The sequence below is a fragment of the Acanthopagrus latus genome, chromosome 6 (assembly GCF_904848185.1).
Source record: "Acanthopagrus latus isolate v.2019 chromosome 6, fAcaLat1.1, whole genome shotgun sequence".
NCBI lineage: Eukaryota > Metazoa > Chordata > Actinopteri > Spariformes > Sparidae > Acanthopagrus > Acanthopagrus latus.
Genome location: NC_051044.1, coordinates 18,521,656 through 18,545,703, shown reverse-complemented (window position 1 = coordinate 18,545,703; position 24,048 = coordinate 18,521,656). Strand labels below are relative to the sequence as shown.

Sequence of the window (24,048 nt, the reverse complement as noted above, 5' to 3'; positions counted from 1 at the left end):
AGCGATACATCTTTCATCTCTAACGAGGTCTGAAAGCTACAGAAACGCACACATTGACAACAAGCCGGAGAACACCCCTCTCCTCCTTTCACCTCATCCTCTCCACTCCGCCATCCTGCCTGATGTGTGTCAGTCTCACATCTGGATAACCCACTCTTTACTCACACTCCTGTCTCCTCACACCTGCTGTTCTGGCAAATACGACTCACAGCACATGTAGATCTCAGTCATACCTAAAAAAAAAAAAAAAAAAAAAAGAAATCACTTTTCAGTGTATGGTATACTGTATGATCTGCTCTCTGGTAGATACATTGAAATAAATGACATGTGTTGTGGCGTCGAATAAGGATGCTGTAAGAATAATATTATTTTCTGCTTGTGCGGTGCCAATAAATCTTCAGTATGTGAGCGGAAATGGACAACCTATGATTGAACTATTAAACAGATGTAGTCGTTTGGTTTGTGAAAAGGTCACACGCAGGATGGGTGTGCGTGCGTGCGTACGAGTATGTGCGTGCGTGTGTGTGTGTGTGTGTGTGTGTGTGTGTGTGTGTGTGTGTGTGTGTGTGTGTGTGTGTGAGAGGGCGGGGGGGCGGGGGGGGAGCGGTGGCAGGCAGATGCTGAGGAGAGAGAAGCAGGACGGAGAATACAACAAGTGAGTGAACTGTTGCTCCGCGAATAAAGTCGCTTTCTGCAGCGGGATCTGTGCACGCCGGGAAGTCTGTCAAAGTAACTCGTCAGAATATGTGATTTTTTTCCTTTTTTTTTCTTTATCAGGGGGAGCCACTTTGTCTTTGTGCTGCTCTTCACTCTTGTTGTTTTAATATCCTCCGCGTCTGCTCGGACTGCCTGTGAGCGACGCCTCGAGCATCTTCGGACGGCGCGGTCCGTCAAACCATGCAGCAGGAGTCCTGGATGAAATGCTGCAAGTTTAAATATTAGTGTGTGTTTGTGTGCGTGTATGTGCGCGTGTGCGCGCGCGCTTGTATATGTGTGTGTGTTGGTTGTCTGTGCGTGCGACGTTGAGTTTCTGCACCGCAGCGCAACTTCACCCGGTGCCACAGTGAAGAGAAAAGCGCTCAGTCAGTCCTTGGGAAGGATTTCATCCCGGTCCTGGAACCAGTTCTTCTCTGCGGCGTGTCCACCCGAACCCGCAGCATGAACAACCAGTGAGGAGGAGAAGAAGAAGAAGAAGAAGAAGAAGAAGAAGAAGAGGGAAAAAGAAAGAAAGAAAGAAACAGGTGAGCTGATGTGTGTTTCTGTTTTTGCAGACTGTCAAAAGTTTTCTGGTGATTCATTCTCTCATCTTGCTTTGATAAAATCCGGACCAGTGTTTAAAATTCAGCTCACTATTTTAATTAAAAGGGGAATTTGTAGCCTATTAATTAGAGTGTTTTTTTGCTGTTTGTAGCATATGGGCCTGCACTGCTACAATATCAACATGCAGCTGTGAACCCAGCTCCTCTGATTTTTGTATTAATGATGTTTCATGTCTTTACTTTGGTCAATAATCATACATGTTTATCTTAAAGTGAACCCTTCTCTCTAGCGTCTAACATTTTATTATTTAAATTGTTGAATGCAAATTCAAATATTTATTAATGACACTATCTGTTATATATTCCTCCTATATTTAAGGTTAAGAGTTCATAGGTGTGATAGCAAAGGGTTTTGGTTTTATGAGTACCTGATTGCTTATTTAATTATATTTGTGTGTCCTCTCTTCCTTCTAGATTGCTGTGATAAAATGTTCCCCTCTTCATCCACGCTGCCTTTAAAACACGGGTTTCCACGCTCAGTTCACGTAGCCTTTTTATGACCTGCAACACGTCTGTGCTTGGAAAGGTGGAGTAGACTGCTGAGCTAAATCTGAACCAAACAACACTGATCAGGAGAAAGGGAAAGAGGTGTGAGCCCAGCAAAGCAGGGGGGAAGGAAGAAGAGAGCATATATTTAGCAGTTTCCTCGTTCTTCTCCTCTCATCCCTGGACAGGCAAGTAAAGCGCCCTTCCCCATATGTGGTGGGTGAGATGAACTCCAGTGGGAATACTGTAGACCCCACCTGACAGCTCTCTGCCTGAGCAACTGAAAGCTTTTTACTGGAGCCTCCACAACCACGAAGTGGGATAAAAAAAAAAAAAAAGTAAAATTGCCAGCTCAACTGAGATATAGAATATATATATGTTATTTTTGGCTTGTAAAATGAGCCTTTATCTGGTGCTCCTAAAATAGTCCCCTGTTCCTTTCCCCTGCCCCACACAATCATACATTTCCTTCTTACACCCTTTCAATCCACTAGCTAATTTCTACTCAGAGTTCAGTCTGGCCGGCACAACCATTCCAGCTAAGGGGGAGGAGGACTTCCTCACACTGGCCGCCTCCCGGCTCAGCCGAAAGAAACGTGTCATTGGGGCTGGCGTCGGCGTGGCCATGGTTCTGGTCCTGCTGGTGGCCATTCCCCTATTGGTCCACACCACCAAGGGGGGAGGGTCCGGAGGAGGGGGCACGCATTACGAGATGCTCGGGAGCTGCAAGATGGTGTGTGACACTTTCACCCCCCCACAGGGAGAGCTGACAGCTGTCTCCCCTCAGCCCCCAGACTTCCCAAAAGGCAGGGGCAAACAGGGTTATAGAGGGAGCCCTGGACTTCCTGGTCCTCCAGGTCCTAAAGGGCCCCCTGGAGAGCCTGGCAAGCCCGGCCCACCTGGTCCACCAGGGCCTGGACCTGGTGGATATGGCTCATCTTTCTACAGTCCCAAAATCGCCTTCTACGCAGGCCTCCGGAAGCAACACGAAGGGAGTGAAATACTGAAGTTTGACGACGTTGTGACCAATGTAGGGAACTACTACGAGCCGAGTACCGGCAAGTTCACCTGCCCGCTGCCTGGCATCTACTACTTCACCTACCATGTCCTGATGAGAGGAGGTGATGGGACGAGCATGTGGGCCGACCTTAAGAAGAACGGACAGGTGAGTGTGTCAGTGCGGGTGTTCGGTGTGTGTGTTTCCCTCTGATGCTGGGATATGAAAGTTCGGCCTTTTAATACAAACTCTTAAAGATATTAACCAAATGAAAATGTTCAAAATCTCTTGTACAGGACACCAAAGCACAAACACTTTCATAATGTAAGCAAGTGAAACATAAATGATCTAGTCTCATTTAATGACAAAATAGTTTTTAACATGCCCATTCAGAACAACGAAAATGTTTTCTGTGGTTTGGTCAGGTTTAGACACAAAAACAACCAAGTTAAGTTAAGTTAAGTTTAATAGATGGCACATCTCGACTTGCTTTCCGTACCATGTACTTTTTTCTACTTCGCGTTTCACTGCAGATAGTACCCTCTCAACAAAAGACAGGCAGTTTTTAGCTGATTGTCATCCCAGTGGTCAGGTGAGAATGGGACCAATCAGAAGTCTGCAGAGTTCTTACGTCACCTTTTTGTGACATCGTCTCAGCTCGTCTGAGGTAAAACCAACCAAAGTACCAGGCACCAGGTTCTGTCCACAATGGATAAAGGAAAGACAGCTGCCGAGTCATGCAGAGGAAAAGCGACTACCGTCACGCCCTTTTCCACCAACAGACAAGATAACCTTGCAAAATTAAAGGCTCCAAATGTATCAGTGTGCTCCAGTCCCCTCTTTTCCTTTGAACATTTCCTCGAGCTGAGAAGCACCCAGTTCAGCAGAATTTGGCTTGAAGATTGCTCAGAGAGCCCTGTTTCTGATAGATGCCAGAGGGCTTAGTCACTTGAACATAAACATGTCGTTTTTTGTGCGTTTGCTGACTGATGCTGTTGTTCTTCTTGGTGAGACAGTCTTTAAATGAATTGACCTCCTAAAGAAAGTCGCCGGCAACACCTCTCTGTGACAGATCTTTAAAAGTATCACAGAGGTAGTATTTATTGCAGGCCTATTGAATTAGTGTCTGTTTTATGGCACAGGTGTTGCTTGTCTTGTGTAGTAGTTTGACGACCACTAAAAATGCTTTAACAACAAAGCATTGAGAGCATCCTGATGAAGTTTTAGACAAAGAAAAGTCTGATGCAAAATGCTGTTTGCTCAGAGCAGAATCTCAACTTTTGTAAGCAACCCTCACTTCAATAATGGAGGCAGGATGGAAGTAGAAACAGAGGTGGGACTTCTTTACATAGAAAACTGTAATTAATTGTACAACTTGCAAACAAAAGGCAGAAAGCGACAGAGAGAGAGAGAGAATGTGACAGCCAAGCGATCAAGAGGATAACAATCCTCCATGTCTCAGTGGAACAAAGCCAAAATACAACAGCTGGCTACTGTCCTCTGAGGAACTCTGACTTTAACTCTAATAAATAAACAAGTACAAATGTCTGGAAAAAAGCCTTGAATGCTTCCATCTGGAGATCCATGACAAGCTTGAAGTACTAAGCCCTCACTCTGGTGAGGAGCCCTGACTCTGACATGTGTGCTGCAGAACAGAAGAGCGACGTTCTGGGGATTACCAGAGAGGAAGAAAAAAAACCAAAACATGCTTTGTTACAAGCCCAGTCAAACCAGGCTGAGTGTTTGTTGGTACAGTCATGGTTTATCTACACATGATTTACACGGTACACGAATTGACAGACTAGAGCGGACTATCACCTCGCTGGGCTGCTGTTCACTAATATGCTTTGCTGAATCTGCATCGTAAAGGACCGTAAATAGGCTGCAGTAAGAGGTCTAATATGAGGGGACAGCTCAACAGTTTGCACTTTATTAATCCAAAAATGCCCAGTTTCAATTTGCTTCTCATTTTGTGAGCTTTAACCTTTGTTAGCTGACGATGTAGAGATAGACAGGAAACAAATTGAGCAATACAAGTTTCCAGCTTGAATCAGACTTTGGTCCGATGTGGAAGAAGAAGCATCATCATCTTTATTCATCACATACAATGTACAATTTAGTGAAACTTGTTTTTATAGTCAACTTGTCCCAGAAGAGCAGGGATCAGCCAATACGCAGCACCTGGAGACCAACTCCAGAGCTATGATATACGGTCAGGGGCACAGCACAGATGATTAATCTAATGTATCTATCTAATTGATGGTGTGGGGAAACCGGAGCACTCAGAGGAAAAACCCTTGCAAGTTCGGGGAGAACATGCAAACTCCATGCAGAAAGGCCCTGTCCCAGCAGGGATAGAAACCAGGACATCCACTGCTGTGAGATTGCAGTAGAGCGACCACTCTTGTAGAAGTCTAAACCAGTAGGCAGCAAGAGTGCAGGGGGTCCTGAGTGGGAATCAAACCTGAATTTTATGACCGTATCACACTTGCACAGTAGCATCTTTAAGATTTTTTACATTTTAGCCTCTTGTGCACCATAGCTGGCACATATCCCTTATCATCAACCACAAAAGAAACTGGAGATTGTGAAACTTTGGCTCCTTTTTTGTCTCGATTTACCTTTATGTTTCTGAAATACTTAAGAACTGAAATCTACTTAAAAATGTGTAATTTAAAAAAAAAAAAAAACAGACAACAAAAAAAATGCATCACACTCTCCCAGAGCACAAGGTGGAATTATCATAATTGCTTGTTTAGTCTCTGACCTAAAGACATCAAATTCTCACTGATATAGTACAGGGGAAAACAGCAAATCCTTATATTGAGAGGCTGAAATCACAGAATATTTGGGATTGGGATTTTGGTCCAAAAATATGAAAGCATAACTCTACCAAGGCCACACAATCCACAACTAGTGATTCACTTGTTTAATCTGCTTTTGGGTCTGCTACATTATTTAACTGAAATATATAAGTGCTCTAGCTCATGAGAAAACTGGGGAAAATTTCACACACCTGCTGATTTACAGTCTTGTACATTTCTTCATAAATTCCTGTTTCTGAGCCAAAAACCAATCACTTGTTTGCGACCCAAGTCCACACTTTCACTACTCCGTATCAAGTAAGCTTTTTCTTCACACAGCGTTGGTTTTATAGACTTCCCGAATACAGGCGTCATTACATTGTAGATCTTTTTTTGTGACTTATCAAGTCCATAAAAATGGTTATTCCCTATTTCCCCGATTTGACGGGATGTGCATAAAGTGTAAAGAGGACAGACAGCTAAATGCCAGATATAATTGGGGGACTTGGTTTGTTGCGTGCCTTCACAGACATTGTCATTCCTGTCTCCTCCTGCTGTTAAATCTTTCATAGCCTTTAGATGAGATCTTCTCCCCTCCACCTGTGCCCCTCCTTTACACACACACACTCATGCACACACACACACACACACACACACACACACACACACACACACTATAATCATCCACACTGGCTATTGACTCCTTCCCCATTAATTATATTTTCCATCATCTAAATTATTTAACCCAATTCAGTCCTGATCTTGCCCTCACAGTTTCATTGCTCCTGCTGTTTTTTTCCCTCTCCTGTTAATAGACAAGTGCTCTTGAGTATACCAGTGAGGTCAATGACAAAAACCTTGAGGATAACAGTGAAAAAGTTTGTCACTTGGGAGACACTCGGTAGCACATTATTATAATTACAGTGCAAGTGTTTCTGAGCGGATATTTTCTATACATAGATTTGATTTTGTCCATTGAGTGACAACTTGCGCTGAAGGATTTGTTTGTTAGTTGGTTCTCTTATTGACTTTCTTGCCAAATGTTAGATGAGAGGATTGATACCGCTCTCATTTCTCTGTCATGTCATGTGTAGCGTGAGCTCAAGGAGAGAAACCTAATGCATAAAAAATAGAAAAAAAAAAAAAAAAAAGATTGTAAGGCGCAGAAAACTTAAAAGTTACGGCAGTAAAACACACAGCAGTCACCTGCATGTCCAAAACATCCTCACATGCGTGTGCTCATGGTATAATTAAAGCTTGGGTCTACAATCCTGGAGAGCTAGCAAGCGAGCTAGCAAGATTTGAAAGTGGCACCTCCTCTAATTCCCCCCCGATCCCGTCAGCGCTCCGTCCAAAGCCACGCCCCCACAAACTTGAACACACATATGGCAGTGGGATTCAGCAGGGAGAAGGAGATGCCGGAGCACGACGCAGCAATTCAGCTGAATTTAGCACGGAGCAGACAGGAAGTAAAGCCCTGAAATAACAAACAACATCTGGTTACTTTTCAAAATAAAACAGCCCGTGTTGACACCAGCACACAAATCTCAAAAAAGAGACGAACAGAAGCTCTTCTGCTCATCCCTCGGTCGGGAACCTTTCATGTTGTTGTTTTTAATAACACAGACCTATAACTGCGGTCGCAAGTGATTATGTGATTATCGTGGGAACTCCTCGGCCTCATGAGGCCAGCTGTCTACCATACTGCGCCGTGGCGGACTCAAACCACAACCAGTGGGGACTGCCGGAAGGCGGAGCAAAAAATCGTATCAGAGCTGCAACGCAGTGGACCGTCTGCAGTGGAAATTTGGCCGACTCATTAGCCATTCTCATGGCTAAAATCAACACACAAAGAAGCTAACATTAGCATTGGGCTAATGCGAGCTACAAACGTAGCCAAGTTAGCAAACCTTACATATTTCATTAAAATAACAAATCCCCCCCTAAACAAAACAAATAATAACCTGTCAAACAGAAAAAGAGCAACCTCTGCATCACTTTTCAGGCCCTTCACACGCCCCAGTTGTCTCCACCGCTCAAATGCTGCACTCTCAGGATAGCAGGACCATTTCTCCCAGTATAACAAAATGTGTTTCTGAACATTACTGACCGTAGCTTTAATGGAATAGTTTGACACTTGAAATACACTTAATTACTCTCTAGCGGAGAGTTAGATGAGAGGTTCGATACCACTCTTATTTCTGTATGGTGAATATGTAGCAGGAGTCAGTTAGCTTAGCTTAGCATAAAGATTGGAGACAGAGGGAAACAGCTCGCCTGGCTCTGTCCAAAATTTACAACATTTACCTACGAGCACCTGAAAAACTCACTAACAAATTTTGTTGGGAAAGTTACATGAAACATGTGAATTGGTTATTTCAAAGAAACTTGACTTCTCAAGTCCTCAACAGATCTTCTGTATTTAACACAGAAAATGATAATCGTCTTTTTTAATTGCATTAATAGAAATGGATAATGGTTAACTCAAGTACTCTTCTTAAGTAAAATTTTGAGGAACTTGTTGCTGTTACTTGAGTATTTCCATTTTCTGCTCCTCTATTATTCCATTCCTCTTAATTTTGCGGACATATAGAACTTTTCACTCCACTACATTTATTTGGTAATCTTTGCAGATTACATGCTGCCTGAGAGTTTAAGTGGAAGACTTCTTTTTATACTCAATTCATTTGATCTACAGTCAGATAAAAAAGAAAACCAAGACACTGATGCTGACAATAAGAAGAATTTCGATTTCTGATTTTATTTTCACTTGTACTTTTGACACTTACATACATTTGATATCATCATACTTAAAGACTTTTACTCAAGTACTATTTAATTGGCATTCAGTTTTTAGCAAAGTAATATTTTAACTTAATTTTATCTTTACTTTTATTTTAAGTTTGACTTTTTGGGTACTTTTAAGAGCACTGATTATTAGGTTAATGTGGTTTATATTGTATCATTGTCCTGTCCCCACAAAGAAGTTGCAGGGCTCACACATTCAAAAACAATATCAGGTGATGTCTAAATATAGTCTTTGGGCTTAATATGAGAAGACCAGCGAAGAAGCCACAACATGTAAATGAGGCACAGTGGAATGAATAAAATAGCCCATTTCTCTCTCTTCATTTGGTGCCTTCCAATCGCATCCTCACACCTCCGGCCCCTTCACCATGTTAACACATCTGCCAGCAGCCACTGCAGAGAGGCAAATTGATAAAAACCCTTCAACAAACTCCCGCTCAGACAGCGAACAAACAGACTCGACAGAATATCAGAGAGCCTACTGATCAACACGTTAGATCTTGTTTGTTTAATTTGTAAAAAAAAAAAAAGAAGAAGAAGAACGTTGATGATGAAAATATGCCATTTTTAGGATGGTTACTGTTATGTTAAGCTAACAAGGTGCTGCACACACCTTCATGTTTACCATACAGGTGTGAGAGCGAGTACATTGAAAGGGAAAGAGCAGATTTCCTTAAAATGTCAAATGATTCCCGTAAAGTCTGCTGTGAATGTGTTTCGCAGCATTGGCGGTGGATGTGGTTTGTGTGTGTGTGTGTGTGTGTGTGTGTGTGTGTGTGTGTGTGTGTGTGTGTGTGTGTGTGTGTAAACAACAATTGTCAGACTGATATGCACGGTGCTGATCAATGTCTTGTCAAGGGGAGCTGAGAATAAGACACGTCCTGCGGAGGGATCAGGCAGGACACAGACAGGAGGGCTGACAGAGGGAGAGAGATGGATGGATATTCACAGGAGAACAGACAGAGGGGGACGAGAGAGGAGGCCACATGAGAGAGTGGAGCTGAGGAGAACAGATAAAGTTATGTAGCTTCACATTTGACAGACATATATGAAACCAATCAGGCCCGTGTCACCAGCTGATCTTCTTCTGTTGGTTAATGAATTGTCTCACCGACGTGCAAGTTAACACCAAGTTTTTGCAGAGCTGAATCCTCTTCACTCCGCGTGTCCCATAACTCATCAAAAGATTGGTGTTGAGGTAGATGACCTTTTCAATGGATATATAATTCACCACCAATATGTACTTTGCCCTTTACTGTGATGAGCATGGAGTGGGAGTATGAATATTTATAGCTGGTCCAACTGGGTTGGTCAGTTGGTCGGTCTGTAGAGCCCCTACCCACGCACAGCGACACACACACGCTCTGGAGTTTTGATGACATCAGTGTGATAGTGGTATTCCAGTAACTCAGCTGCTATTGGAACATGGTAGCCTCATTATCTGGCCGAGGCATTAGGTTGCATCTGACCTACTGGAGGATAAAACATGGTGGACAAACCTGAATCTTATTAAAGCCAACAAAATGTCCAACATGTGGTTCAGTCTTAACAATTCATGGTGTTAAAAGAAAAGACGGATGAATAAATGAATTTAAGGGGAGAATTAAGCTTTGGATTCAAGATGTGTGGGTTAGAATAATAGATTTGTAGGTGAGAGTGTTGTTGCTCTTGTAGAGAATGGAGTTATGTTTTTGTTGCTTACAAGCATCGGACAATATGTAACCACTTTCTCAAACCTCTTCATCTTCATTACCAACGTACATGTTCGTCAGACATTTCCGAACTCACTTGTCAAAATAATTCCTTGCTACTCATTTTGTCACTTGTTTCAAAATAAGCTATCTCAGCCATAAAACTGGCAAGAGTTCTCATTCAGAAAGCAAATATTTATTTATATGCACTGTCCTAAAACACACTAAACAGGAGGCATTATATAAATAAAGAACTTTTACCACTGATGTTTGAATAATTCTACACCATTAGTCAAATAATTAAGTTTCTGTTAAGGAGACATATTATGCTGATTTCCAGGTTCATAATTTTATTTTGGGTTACTAATTGAACAGATTTACATGCTTTATCACCCAAAAACACATCCATTTTCTCATTATGTCTAGTGCTGCAGCTCTGTCCTCCCCCTCTGCCTGAAATGCTCTGGCCCCTCATGCCAAGTCTGCTCTGATTGGTCGGCTCACACATGCCTGAGCCAGCAACAGAGCAGCTGTGCTTAATCAACTTTACAAGCCAAACCAGCTGCTAGGCATAAATTGTACAAATGTGTGTCATGGTGATGTAGTGTGATGTCACATAGTCACAGAATCAAAGGCAGGACTACTGACGAGACATTTCAGGTGCTGTGTTTTCTGTAGGAGAGAGAAGCTTCTGTTGGCGCGGACTTTGACCTTTTTAACTTTCAAGATCATTTACATGCACGAGAACCTTTAAAACTCTGACGTAAAGGACAAAAATGAAAGAGCATAATAGTTGTCCTTTGAAGTAAATACAATTTCTACATTTCAAAATACAAAAAAACATAAAAATAAATAAAAACAACGCACGACTTTATACAACTCAATATCACATCCTCCTTTCGAAACACTAGCTAGCATGTTTTCTATCCAAGAGGAGAGTCAGTCATGGTGCAGTGACATTCAGAATACTTCTGTAACAGTCGTCATTACAAATACTGCACTGGTTCCTGTTTCTGTTCTACCCTCATACAACAGAGAATGCGAAATCCATTGTTTTTAACGATTCAGTAATTTTTTTCTTTCGAATGTTGAATATTTGCATCTTTGGCTACATGCTACACAGTACTGTGTGTAAAAGAATTCAAGTCATCTTTATAGAAAATATAAATGAAGTTTAATGAGCAGCATGAAATTGCTGCCAGTGATCAAAATACAATGCCTGTAAAGGTGCTCAATTCCTATGAATAATTTTAATCAAACAGAAGATTTGTCTTTTTGTCTCTCAAGCATCAGGCAGCAATGACCTGTTGTGCAAAAACACTTTACACATCATTGTTGTTATGTTCCTTTGTTTCTACACAAAAAAGATAACTAGTAAGATCTATGAGCTAATTAGATGATTAAATATTCCACTAATAAGTTGTGGTGATGACAAGCTTTGACTCACTTAGAAGAAGGAAACAGCTCGTCTTCAGTAGGTAGGTGTGATGTGGCTACTGTGAGAGGTGGAAGCTGCTAATTACAGTATGTCAGACAAGGTGTCAATATGAGCCTCATGTGGTGTGTTATTAGACAGTTTCAGATTTATTCTATCTTGGCACCTTGGGCGCCATGGTGTGTGTGTGTGTGTGTGTGTGTGTGTGTGTGTGTGTGTGTTTGCAGAATAATTTATAATCATAAGTAATTTTCTGTGTGGTGCAGTAGTTTAGTGTCAGACATTATAACATTATAATAGGGAACATTTCGTGATAGAGGATAAAAGTCCACCCTTGCAGACAGCATTTCTCGTTGCACGAAACAGAAAGAATCCCTTCATATACCCTGCAGCTTGCCCTTGTTTTCCCTTCTTGTCCTTTTTTCTGAGGGGTGTGATTCCACGCACATTTATGCGCCTGTTCATGCACATGGCCATTATTTGACTATACGTTTCTGTTATAATGGCTTAGGCCATTATATCCTGCCGACAAAAACGACTCGGCTGGTTGTTGCTGTGCTTTGTCACGCCTTTGTTGTGCTTGCCTCTTGCCTCCCCATTATATCATTATTTCCCCTCATCAAGAAAGCGGGATTTGGTCCCTTTCATAAACAGCAGTGTTTCAGCAGTGTTTGATAGTGGCAGAGCCGACATGAACACTGGTAATATGTGCACTGGATTATTAAGATGTGTATGAGGTACATCAGAATTAGAAGGATTTTAACTTCTGACCTGTGCACAGGTTTAACGTGATGAATTGGTGCTGTGTGTCCTCGCTGTGAGTGTGTGTACAAGTGTAAAACACACACAGATTTTATACTAGAGCGTAAACAACATTTTATAAAGGAACAGTGCAGTTTAACTTTAGAGCTGAGGCTTTGCTCAGGCTGATGCTGTGCAGGTAGACCGTCCACAGAACCCATTTATATCCAATTAGAGCCTCTCCTCTCCCCTCAAAGGCTTCAGTCTAGAGCCAATTAGAGACTTTCTAATCAACATCTTGACACCTTGGGTCTTGAGTGTCATGGCAAAATATTAACATCTAGCATGCCAATTAGTGTGTGAGACTGCAGTGCAGGAGAAGGGTTACACGTCGACCTGCATAATAGAAACAGGATACCTCAGGCTGGTACACATGAATGGAGGCAGGGAGAACACTTTTACAAAAAGGGCCATTTCAATTGCCCTTCTTCTTTTCTCTCCCAGTTCACCCTTAGAGGTCCCTCAGGTAAGTTTAAGAGACCCCGCCTCAATCACCTCGCTCCGCTCTGAGAGGTCTGTACATCACAGTGAATGAATCCTGTCAGTTTTATTACCAGAGGATCAAGGCACCACTGCGAAACAAAACAAAACTGAAAAAATAACACACTGCATGGACAGCCCACCTCCCCAACCTCATTTATACCCCCAGCCCCCCGCCTTCTCTGAAGCAGGCATGCTTGATCAGTTTGTTATCCAACAGGCTCCCTCGCCATCACTCAAAGCCCCTCTCAACTTTGGCTGCTTTTACCCAAATCCTGTGCTTGGACTGTTAAAAGTGCACGCAGCTGCTCTCCCGTCTGCGTGTCCTCATCCAAATTTGTCTTCCTTTCTCCTCACCCCTTTCCCCCCTTACATCATTTTTATCGTGGCTTGTAGATGTTTAGACGTGGCATCTGACATAAACATTATGAACAAGAGCTCCTGTATTTGGGTTGATATGTATAAAAAAGGATGGAAGATCTTTGGCTAAATAAATTTGAAATACAGCATGTCAGCCCTTAAATATGTCACACAAATCAGCGGCACACAGCAGAACATGTAGATTTTATTGAGCATTTAGCAATGTCAGTGAATTATTTCCATGTAAATTTCCCCTTTCTACCGCTGTCTCTCTCTTCTCCCATTTAATGTTGCCCCCCTAATGAAAAGTGGAGGCAGTGTAATCTTCTCTATTGTCCCGCGGGTCTCCCTTCTCCCCAACAGCAGCAGATCAAGTCAGAACAGCGCTGGGCCAACAGACAGAAATTCACTCCCTTGTCGCTATCAATCTCCGCCGCTGTTGACAATAATCCTGATTTGCCTCTCCCTCTTGTTTTCACTCCCAAAGCCCCAGCGCCTCCTGCCCACTTTAAGACAACAAGGTTTCACTGTGATTGTTGCTGACAGCCGAATCTGCAGATTCATCAGTGCTGGTTTCTGTGTCACAAAGCTCTGCGATGTCACCAGCTCAGGCTCGGTCCAAGACATTATAATATAATCCACAGTTGCGGTGGAAGTGTTCAGACGTTATGAAAAAAATACCAACACAAAAATGAGCAATTACAAGTAAAAAAAAAAAAAAGTATCATTCAAAATTATATTTAATTGAAATCACAGATGTGTTATCAGCACTAGTGAAAGCACACATATGAACTTCAAAAATAGGTAAATACAGTTAATTGTTAAGTGAACTGAAGATAGAACATTTCATAAAATACACCATTTCTCAAAAGAACATTTTCTAAAACATGATTCATAAAAGAACATTTCCCAACACAACAACATTTATAAAACATGAAGTGTAAAACACATTTCTGAAAACAACTAAATTTCAAAATTCATAAAAGACACCATATCTCAATTTCATAAACACACACTACATTTTAAACATAAAATTGAGTCTCATTATAAACAATATACAAAACAAGCCGTTTTAAGAAACACAACAACATCTTAGAAAACGCCATGACTGTATTTCAATTTCCATTTGATGTTAAGAAATATTCCATATAAACAGTTTAACCCAGAGGTGTTTCCCATCTTAATGTTTTACTTAGAGCAACTATTAATTTGTGATTACCTCATATTCCACTGTGGCGATAATCCTGTCCGATGTGATAACTTTTAAATGTCACACTCTTATAAATATGTGCATAAAATGTATACGATATCTAACTTGTCCACTGGGTTACTGTATATACAGGACGAGAACGTGACCATGAATTAATCATAAACACAATGCATTAAATGTCAGCTTCCCCACTGTCTGAGTCGAAGCTAAGTAGACCTGCGTGTCTTATAAGGAAGTCAACCATTTAAAGCCATAAATAACACTTTGTCCTTTTGGCTGGCAAATACAATTAGCTGATGTTTACAGTTTAAAGGCCATTTCAATGAGGTGGCACTGCTACAACTTTTACTGGGACCCTTAAACAAGGGTGATGCAGGTAAATTCAGAAACCAGCAGTCTGTTTTCAATGTGCTGCATTTAGTTTAATCAAATATTTTAATAGGAGGGGTTTATAATAAAGTTAGCCATGCACGTGTATAGAGGAAAACCAGCTTTAATTGCAATCTCATACTGAATTTATAGCAAGTTACAGCAGCCTGTCAGCCTTTAACTCAGTTGAAAAATACTGTCAGGGGAATCTTGCCATTCAACCATGCAGACAGATGTTGGATGTACAAGATGTCAGAATCTCTTTACTGTTATATTTTTCCTAAAACCTATTAGGTCTCCTCATGGGAGCTGTTCGGTCCCTTCAGAGCAAAGCAGTCTAACAGTATAAGATAACAAAATGTCTCATACGCCATGTGTTTTTTCCTCAGGTATTCACTTGAGATTCATAAAAAACAAGGAGGAGAGAGAGCCACTGTTGTCGGGATGGAGTGTATGAATGTGTGTCTGTGTGTGTGTGTCTGCGTGTGTGTGAGGGGGATCTTATCCTGACCTCCTGCTAGTATTTCATGGGCCCATTTGACCACTGTAGCCTATCCTGTGCCCCCATTTATTGTGATTGTATGGAGTTATTGAGGAGTTGGACCTATTAGGCGGTGGAGCTGCCATGGCTGTCCGACTACCAATTACCGTATCCTGCAGCCGTGAGTAGCCTGCCCTGATGCATCTGGAGGTAGGGAGGGATACTGCGAGGGGGGTAGGGACAGGAGGCAGAGGGGGTCGTGTGGAGGAGGGGGTCCTCAGGAGACCTGCCACAGCAGCGCACCGTTAATCAATCCGATTTAGACCGGACAGGGACACACTTAGTCGTTGCTCCCGCCAACACTGCCATGGCAGGGGAGAGAAAATGTGTGCGTGACCTGCATCTCATTGGAGTGTAGGGACACAAAAAGATGGATAGATTGGTCCAGAATGAAGAGATAGCGATGGGATGGCGAATGGGAGAGGGATGATGGAAGGGCTGTGAGGTGTGGAAGGAGAGACCACAATTAATGGAGTGATGTGAGTAGAATTAAAACAAAGGAAATGTATTGATTCATTTCTGTCTGAAGGAGGGGGATAAAAATGTTCACCTTCTCTACATGGAAGTGATGCTTGTATGGAGAAATATATTGAGTTGAATTGATGAAATGGGAGGGGGAAAAAACTCATTATTGGAGGATGAGAAAAAATGGGTAGTTTAGTCTTGTTTGATTTGTCTTAGTGATCACAAGAGAGTCAGGAAAGCCTGATGGCTGGTGGAGATGATGGACCATATCCTCAGTCAGACCCAGAGACGGAGACAAGGATGGAGTGAGGGTAGCAGATTTGCATTCATTAATATTTATGCGCTTGTGTACTTAATTTCCACCATTAAATGGATTGTCTGCCTGAATAGTTGGTTACTTACCCAATGATGGTGCCATTTATTATAAGCAGATTTGCTCACTGGATGCAAAAACTTAATAATAACTTACTTGGTCTTTGAAACTTAGAATGTGAGCAAACCAAAAAAGGGAAACACAAACATGACAATAGTTGTCACTGCGTTTATAGTTACAAATATAGAATATTTTTGCACAGAAAAACGATTGAAGAGTATATTAAATATCATTTTTAGAGTGTTAAAATGTGGCTAAGTTCTGTTATTTTAACTTGAGTATTTCCATTTTCTGCTACTTTATACTTTGACCCCACTACATTTCAGAGGCACATGCTGTACTTATCACATGTTACTTAGGTATTAGAATTCATTTTATCTGCAATCAGATATTTTTTTAAAAAAAACTATTGATTTTGATTATTTACAAATGCTGAATACGGGAGTTGGATTGTTATTCCCTGGAAGAGAAGCTAAGTCAAAGGAAGTAAGATGACATAATATCACCTGTGTGGGACATCATCCAGGTCTTAATGAAACCTTAATAGCAGTATGTATGGGAGCATTATGATCTTGGAATATGGGGGCCTCACTGTGTTCAGTGTTAACTGTTATGTAAACATGTACAATCAATGTTGGATGTAATGACTTTGTCTTAAATGAGTTGCGGGACCATTTCAGACCCGGCATCATGTTTAATCAGAGATAATCTGGGTTTCTTCTAACATAAATCTGTCCATGTGTAGATTAAAGAGTGAAGGATGACTCATTAGACAATATTACATGTTGAAACTGTGTCAGGCTTCAGGTTCTGTGATCGTCACACCAGATATCTTCAGTGTGTTGGTTGTGAATATGGCAGACATTAATGCTAGTTTTGTGACGCTTATATTGTCAAGCTCTTGTTGGAAGTGTCTCATAAGGCCGCTTATTAAATTGTTTGGTAATTACACTATAGAATAACTGTCAAGGCTTTTTTAATATTATGTTATATATATATTGTGGTGGAAATTTCTGTCAATAAAAGAGTAAAGTCAGATCTGTCTTTTCGGTAAGTTTAATCCAACCATCTGCAGATGGACTCACCACACAGTCAAATTCATGAGCTGAGTGAATGAGCCCAGAGTAAAGGAGTGTTCACAATTTTATACACAGATATCAACAAGGTCAGGGGAAGAGACAAGCACTCTCGGTGCCAGCAGTGATTAAGCTACACACACACACGTACATACGACTATCCCAATCAGACAGGCTTCTCATACGCATGACCTGGGACTCTGTGCAAAGCATAAAATTATCAGACATAAAACATAAGACAAGAAGACGACTTTCTATCTGAGTTTTGGCTGGTTCTTGACATATCAGTCACATGAAGCAAGTTAGATAAATGTCTTTAAGAAATCATATTCAACAAAATAGTTCAAAATTCATCAACCCATAATGAAAAGGAATTTTTCCATCACAATATATATATATATATATATATATATATATATATATATATATATATATATATATATATATATATATATATATATATATATATATATATATTTCTTCAGAACACACGTATATATGTGTATATATGTGTGTGTGTATTGAAGATAAATGTTTTATTCATAATTTATTAGTTTCGTCCATGAATCTCGCAAGCCTCAGCTCCCACAATCCTCTCTGCTGTTACTTGAATCGCAAGTCCCGAAGCACTAATCATCACCTGCAATGGAGGTGCGTTCACCACTCCCATCTAAATGTTAATGACCAGGTTGAAGAAACATATAGGAAATTTCTAATTCATAGTGATTGATATGAACTGATACAAAAATATTTTTTCAATATGAAGAAAGCAGGTATTCTGCAATCCAGTGATGAAATGCAACACATAAATGGTTAAATTAAAAAATTATCATGTTTGTTAATCAGAATAATCTCACAAAAACTGGCAATTTATTTCAAATCCATCGTTTACTTTAGAGGCTCATAATAGCTGTATCTTTGCCATCCTATCAAAGTATCCCACCCACAGTCTCTGAATTTATCGGGTGCCATTTTGTTTCCTGTTTCATTCTGTGGTCTTGGTGTAAAGTCATCAGTACAGATGCCTTCCTGTCCACTGGTCAGATAGATGAGATGTGCAGTGATCTTTGGCCTCAAACCTCCATCTGAGCACAGCCTCTCTGAGCCGCTATCAATTTTTCCAGAGGATTGTTACACTCACACCTGATCCACCTGTTGCAGATAAGACTCTGATGGGGATTGCTGGGATGGCATCGTGGAGGACATCAGTTCATTTGTCAAGTCATTACAGCAAACACAATGAACACGATGACTTACGCATACTGACGGCTGATATACGGACATTTGTTTGTTACAGCTGAACCACGACAAATTGTTAATCAATACCATTATCTCCTAACACTTTCTGCTGTTGAACAGTGTAAATGGTCAGCGTTACACTTGGAGGTAAAACATATAAGACTGTTGGCTGAATCACACAAAAAACTACTTTAAACAAATTGTAAACACAGTTATTGCTGAGGCACCTTCAGCTACACCCTCTTTTGCTTTTGGACCACGTCTTTTATTCCTTTTTTGACATTATCCTGTTTACTTTGCTATTTATGTCCTGTTTATATTATTATTGCTATTGCACAAATTGTTGTTCTATATTTTTGTTGTCATTATACTTACTTTCTATTTTGTGTGTACTTATGTTTATCTATTACAGTACCTTATCCCTGCTGTTCGCTACCTATTCCCTTTTAAACCTTACTGTTTGCATTCACAGCTATTTTACTGTGTCTATATACCATATACCTTATTCACTCTATCTGTAGTTGAGTCTCTCAGCCAAAGAATTTCACCTTAGTGTATTTGTACAATGGGGGTTACAATAAACATTGTGAATATTGACTCACTATGCTGGCATATTCTTCACCTCTGCTTCCAAAGAACAAAAGCAACAAAAAGACGACACTGCAGATGAACTGTCTATATATATACATTATGATATATATATATATATATATATATATATATATATATATATATATATATATATATATATATATATATATATATATATATATATATATATATATAATTTCAATTTCTTTAGAACATACGTATACACACACACACATATATACACACATATACATATACATATACATCTAGATGTGCTCACAGATAAGCAATCTGATAAACCTGCAATTGAAAAATGTTGTTTTTGTATAATCATGAATTTGAATAAGTTTTGTAATTCTTCAATTCAAAGCTTTGTTGACATGAAAGTCCTGAAACAATGTCAAAGTTTTAGGAAGGTCATTACAAATAAAAACACGTTTTGTTCGGTTCAGTTGAGTGAAAAGTGAAAAAAAATCTTTTCAGTTCTTAAAATGTGTAGTTTGATAGAAATATGTAACCACCCCAAATTTAAAAGCTACATATTCCTCCTCTATCCATGTTGTTAACTATAAATATATCCAGTGATTTCACAATTACAAATGCTGAAACATGGTCTCGAACTGTGGTCACCGCCTTGGGAGCCTTGTCGCCTGCATCTCTGCTACACACCTCTATATATGAAAGTCAGGACATATAATTTCAATATGGTACATAAACTATGACCCATACAAATTTGAATGCATCAGCGGTTCACAGAAATGTCTACTGCTAACATTTTTGGCCACTGGGCTGCCTAAACACACCGCACAAAACTCAATGTTCTACTTTGTCTCCATCCCTATTAACATGGTTCGTCTCTTCCTCAGGTGAGGGCCAGTGCAATTGCTCAAGATGCAGATCAGAACTACGACTACGCCTCCAACAGCGTCATCCTCCACCTGGACGTGGGGGACGAGGTGTGCGTACAGCTCGACGGGGGCAAAGTACATGGCGGAAACACCAACAAATACAGCACCTTCTCTGGCTTCCTCATCTACCCCGACTGACAGTGTACTCACATTTATATACTCTCTCTCTGTAATCAAGCAAAAAAAAAAAAGTTCCCTCTCCTTTCTGCATCTAACACACCATGCTGCCATGATGTAATTTGTCATTTCAATGCTGTTCAGTACACGACACATGTAATAACATGATCACAGTTAACAAATAGAGTTGGAAGAGAATTTGTGTAAAAATGAATATAGTCTTGTATATATTAATAGTTAACACTTACTTCTGATACACACACTTGTGTAGTCATCACTCTGCGCCATGTATATATGTGTGAGCATGACTACAGCACATGATTAACATCTGTTACACACGCATACACACACAGGTGTGCACACACGCGCATTGAAGATCTCCTATCAGTTGTTGCTCTGAGACAAGATGACCATTTCAGTCTCCGGTCGGTCTGAAATCGACTGAAATGATCTCTGAACGAAGACTGGAAATCGAAGCGTGTACTTGGCTGCAGCCTCTCGCCTTCACTGTGAGATGGATTTCCAAACGAGAAAAAAATTCATGAATATATTGATCGGCGCTGATAATACAGCCAACACCGTGTAACATAATCTAGTGTGTTGTATGTCTGCGTTTATGCCCCATGTGCAAGCACGTGTGTGTGTTTGTGTTGAGCTGTCAGAGCGTCATGTTGCCGTTGGTTTGACTTGCACGGCCTCTGGCTCCTGTTAAGGGGGGAGGCTGTCAAGTTGTCGGTAACAGTCCCTTAACACACACGGTATATTGATACTGAGGTTTAGCTTTGAGATTTTGCCTGAGCCAGAGCTTATGACTGAGCCTCATCATGTCCTGCTAATGAGGCTTCTTCTACAGCCTCATCTGTTCAGTCACACTCACATCTGGCATCTATAGTTTGCTGTAGGACTGAAACGGATACAAGGTTTAGTTATTTATCAGTCCACAACACAGGGTTGTAGGACCAAACGCTCACTGACGTCCCTTTATGCTACTATGGAAATGGATGACTGACAAGTCCTAATAAAAAAAAATAAATAACAGAAAAAAAAACAGTTTTTTTTGTGGTGGAGTGGGCAGATGAGTTAAGGAGTCTCACAGTGTGAGGAATGAAGCTGCTCTGTATTCTGGTGGTGCAGCAGTGGATACTTCTGTATCTCTCGCCAGGCGGCAGCAGAGCGACCAGCTGTGGCAGGGATACGTGTTGTCTTTGAGCATCAGTTATTACAGTAGTTAGAATAGATAAACATTTGAGGAAATAAGAGTTAAAGAAAGGATTGATACCATTCTCCTATCCGACCTCTCATTGTAATGCCACAGCCAACAGCTGCTTAGGTTAGCGCCTATAGGGGCTGAGTTACATCAGAAAAGAAGAGGTTTGTATGAAGTCTTGGCCGATTGCGTTGGAAATCAAAAGGGTTTCAAGCCAGTCTCTTCTGGAAGACACGTGTTGCAGTTATACAGTATGCATACTCCTAACCTTTAAATAATGTGTTAGTGACATGACTTGTTGTTTTGCCTTTTTTTCAGTCTTTGTGAAAAGCTAAGCTAAGTGGCTCCTGGCTGTTGCGTCTTGTTTACCCTACAGACATGAGAGTGGTATCAAACTTCTCATCTAATTCTCTGCAGTACCTCTGTCACACTGGACAAAAACACCCATAAAAATGGGTACAGTCGGCCTTTACTTCTATGTCAAATGAGTAAGGCTCCAATAAGCTGTGATGAAAACACTGGTACTAGTAATAAAAGCTATCAAAAATTAACCACCATAATATTGTTACTGACTTCCTTGGCGGTACTCGATCCTTGCCGTGCAGCTCTCTGCAGAGATGAGAAAGGAATGAGTTGTCTCACTCCTCGGTTATCAGCTCTGGAATAAAAAATAATGCGTCTAATTCAGAATGTTATTGATTAAGTCTTTGAACACAAGTTTAAAGTCTTCTGGATGCAGCGATTTGCGTCTACTATGTGGTCTGCTGATCAAAACACGTGACACACAAGTAAAAAAAAAAAAAAAAGCACAAAGGCAAACTCATCTGGCAGTGGGAAAGATGTCAGTCACTTCTTTTAAGCGGGTTTACATACGTTTGCATTTACTTGCGTAAAGTGTATTTCACCAAGGATCAAACTACTCCTTTAATTTTACCGCTAAAGTTCTTATGTGAAGATGTTTTTGAAATGCTGGTGACTGTTGTCAATGTTTTACTGCCATATGCCATACCTATGGTTTTCTGTGCCTTACACTCTCTTTTTCATTTTCATTTTTTATGCATGAGGTTTGTCTTGTCGAGTCCAGACTATATGAAGATGCCGGTCTGTGTGATAAAGAAAACTGCAATCTGTGTTCCAACATGGCCAGTCAGCGCAAATGTTGTCACTCACTTGATGATGCAGTTTCCGACTGAGGACATCTTTCTATCTAACTGGATGTAACTTACTGTTCTAAATAAAAGCCCCTAAAGTGGAGACTGAGGTTCATTGTGTGCGGTGGGAAACACCTGTGGGAGTGAACAACAGGAGCATGTCGCTGTGTGAATTAAAATGTGCATCCAGAAAAAATACAAAATGTTTATGTAATCAAATTATTATATTAAATATCTCTATTTTTTTTCATGATGTAGACGGGTACAATATAATCCTCTGAGCACATCTGTGGATGAAGAGAGCTTCGTATTGGTCCAGTAATACGTTTGACAAAACCTGTAGCAGAGACTTGTGGTGCAGATCCAGATAGCATGACTGTACCCTGATGGGATCTGGCTGCGAACTTTACCGATGAACTCATCATTCTTGTGCTGTGTGTGAAAAAGCCGTCCCGACGTCGTGTTTTGCACACACGCATCCACTCTGAGTGGCTTTACATAAACTCTGCGCCACGCTGCATCCTCTTGTGTGTGTTTTTCCGGGCGATGTTACCTCTGTTCACGAGCAGTGTGGATTCATTGTTGTCACTGTACTTTGCAAGCTGAGTTGTGTGTATTTGTTATGTATGACAACAACATAGATTTTTATCTCTGCCCTTGAAAACAAACGAAACACGATGAAAAGAAAAAAAAGAGGAAGAAAATTCGGGTTTATTTTGCTGTCACTGAGTAAACCCAGTGCTTTCTGCGTTCTTAATCTCTCTCTGCAGGAAAACCAAGAACTCAACAGGAAGGCGCTGGCATCTGTTGCGATGAGTGATCGCTGTTTATGATCACAGAGATTTGAAGATTTTAGCAGAAGTTTAAAACAGCTGACAAATGTATTCCAGCACCTCGAGCCAACAATCACCTACCCGACATGTCTTTGTTATTTCCTCCATTGATAAAGAATAATGTGGTAAATTGTCTGACTTTGTGGACATTATTATTTTTTTTGTATTTTGCTTTTTGTTGATATTTACATGAACTCTGTAAACTGAGCATAATAAACACAATGAAGCAAATCAGCAAAAAAAAAGGGGGGGGGGGCATAAAGGAAAATAAATGAAAGAAGCAACCTGAAAACAGAATCCAATTTTTTTTTTTTTTTTAACTGAAAAGCAATTTGTTTTGTTTTGTTTTTAAAGATGCTATTTAACAAAGTTATTCCATTTTTGTACTTCATTTTCCAAATCGTATAACATGCTTATAGATTAGCATATTTATACACACAGTCAAGAAGAGATCTCACACTTATTCCAGCATTTCAAGGCCATGCTGGAAATATATGGATATTTTGTGTAATCTGAGGAAGACTTTTGAACTTTTAGTCAAACTGAGAGCAAGAATGAAATCCTCCACAATAGAAGTAAAAGCCTGATAATACATCATATGCCAACGTAAGTAATGGGGGATTCAGAGATTATACATTTCACATTGTCAGTCACAATTGTATCATCGTTCTTGCCAAATAACACCAGTATTATAGTTTACAGTGTGTTATCTTGGATGAAAGCCTTCTGCCATCTGGATTTGTATTTGCCGCGCTGGGCTTCACCCAAACATTTGATTTGTTCAACT

The 24,048-nt window shown here is 40.5% G+C and overlaps 1 protein-coding gene across 1 annotated transcript; it reads left to right on the top strand.

Moving 5' to 3' along the window:
* The first annotated feature begins 612 nt into the window (after positions 1–612).
* Positions 613–23,501, top strand: LOC119020410 (complement C1q-like protein 4). The gene is made up of 4 exons (XM_037099687.1): positions 613–655; positions 778–1,241; positions 1,734–2,970; positions 19,912–23,501. Exons 3-4 carry the CDS (start codon positions 2,431–2,433, stop codon positions 20,089–20,091), a joined length of 720 nt encoding a protein of 239 aa, XP_036955582.1. The 5' UTR covers positions 613–655; positions 778–1,241; positions 1,734–2,430; the 3' UTR covers positions 20,092–23,501.
* Positions 23,502–24,048: the final 547 nt, after the last annotated feature.

Bases quoted from the DNA above. Each gene is read 5' to 3' on its own strand.
- LOC119020410 (XM_037099687.1), top strand. From the start codon at position 2,431: ATGGTTCTGGTCCTGCTGGTGGCCATTCCCCTATTGGTCCACACCACC. The intron at 2,971-19,911 runs GTGAGTGTGTCA...TCTCTTCCTCAG, and splicing joins ACCTTAAGAAGAACGGACAG to GTGAGGGCCAGTGCAATTGC.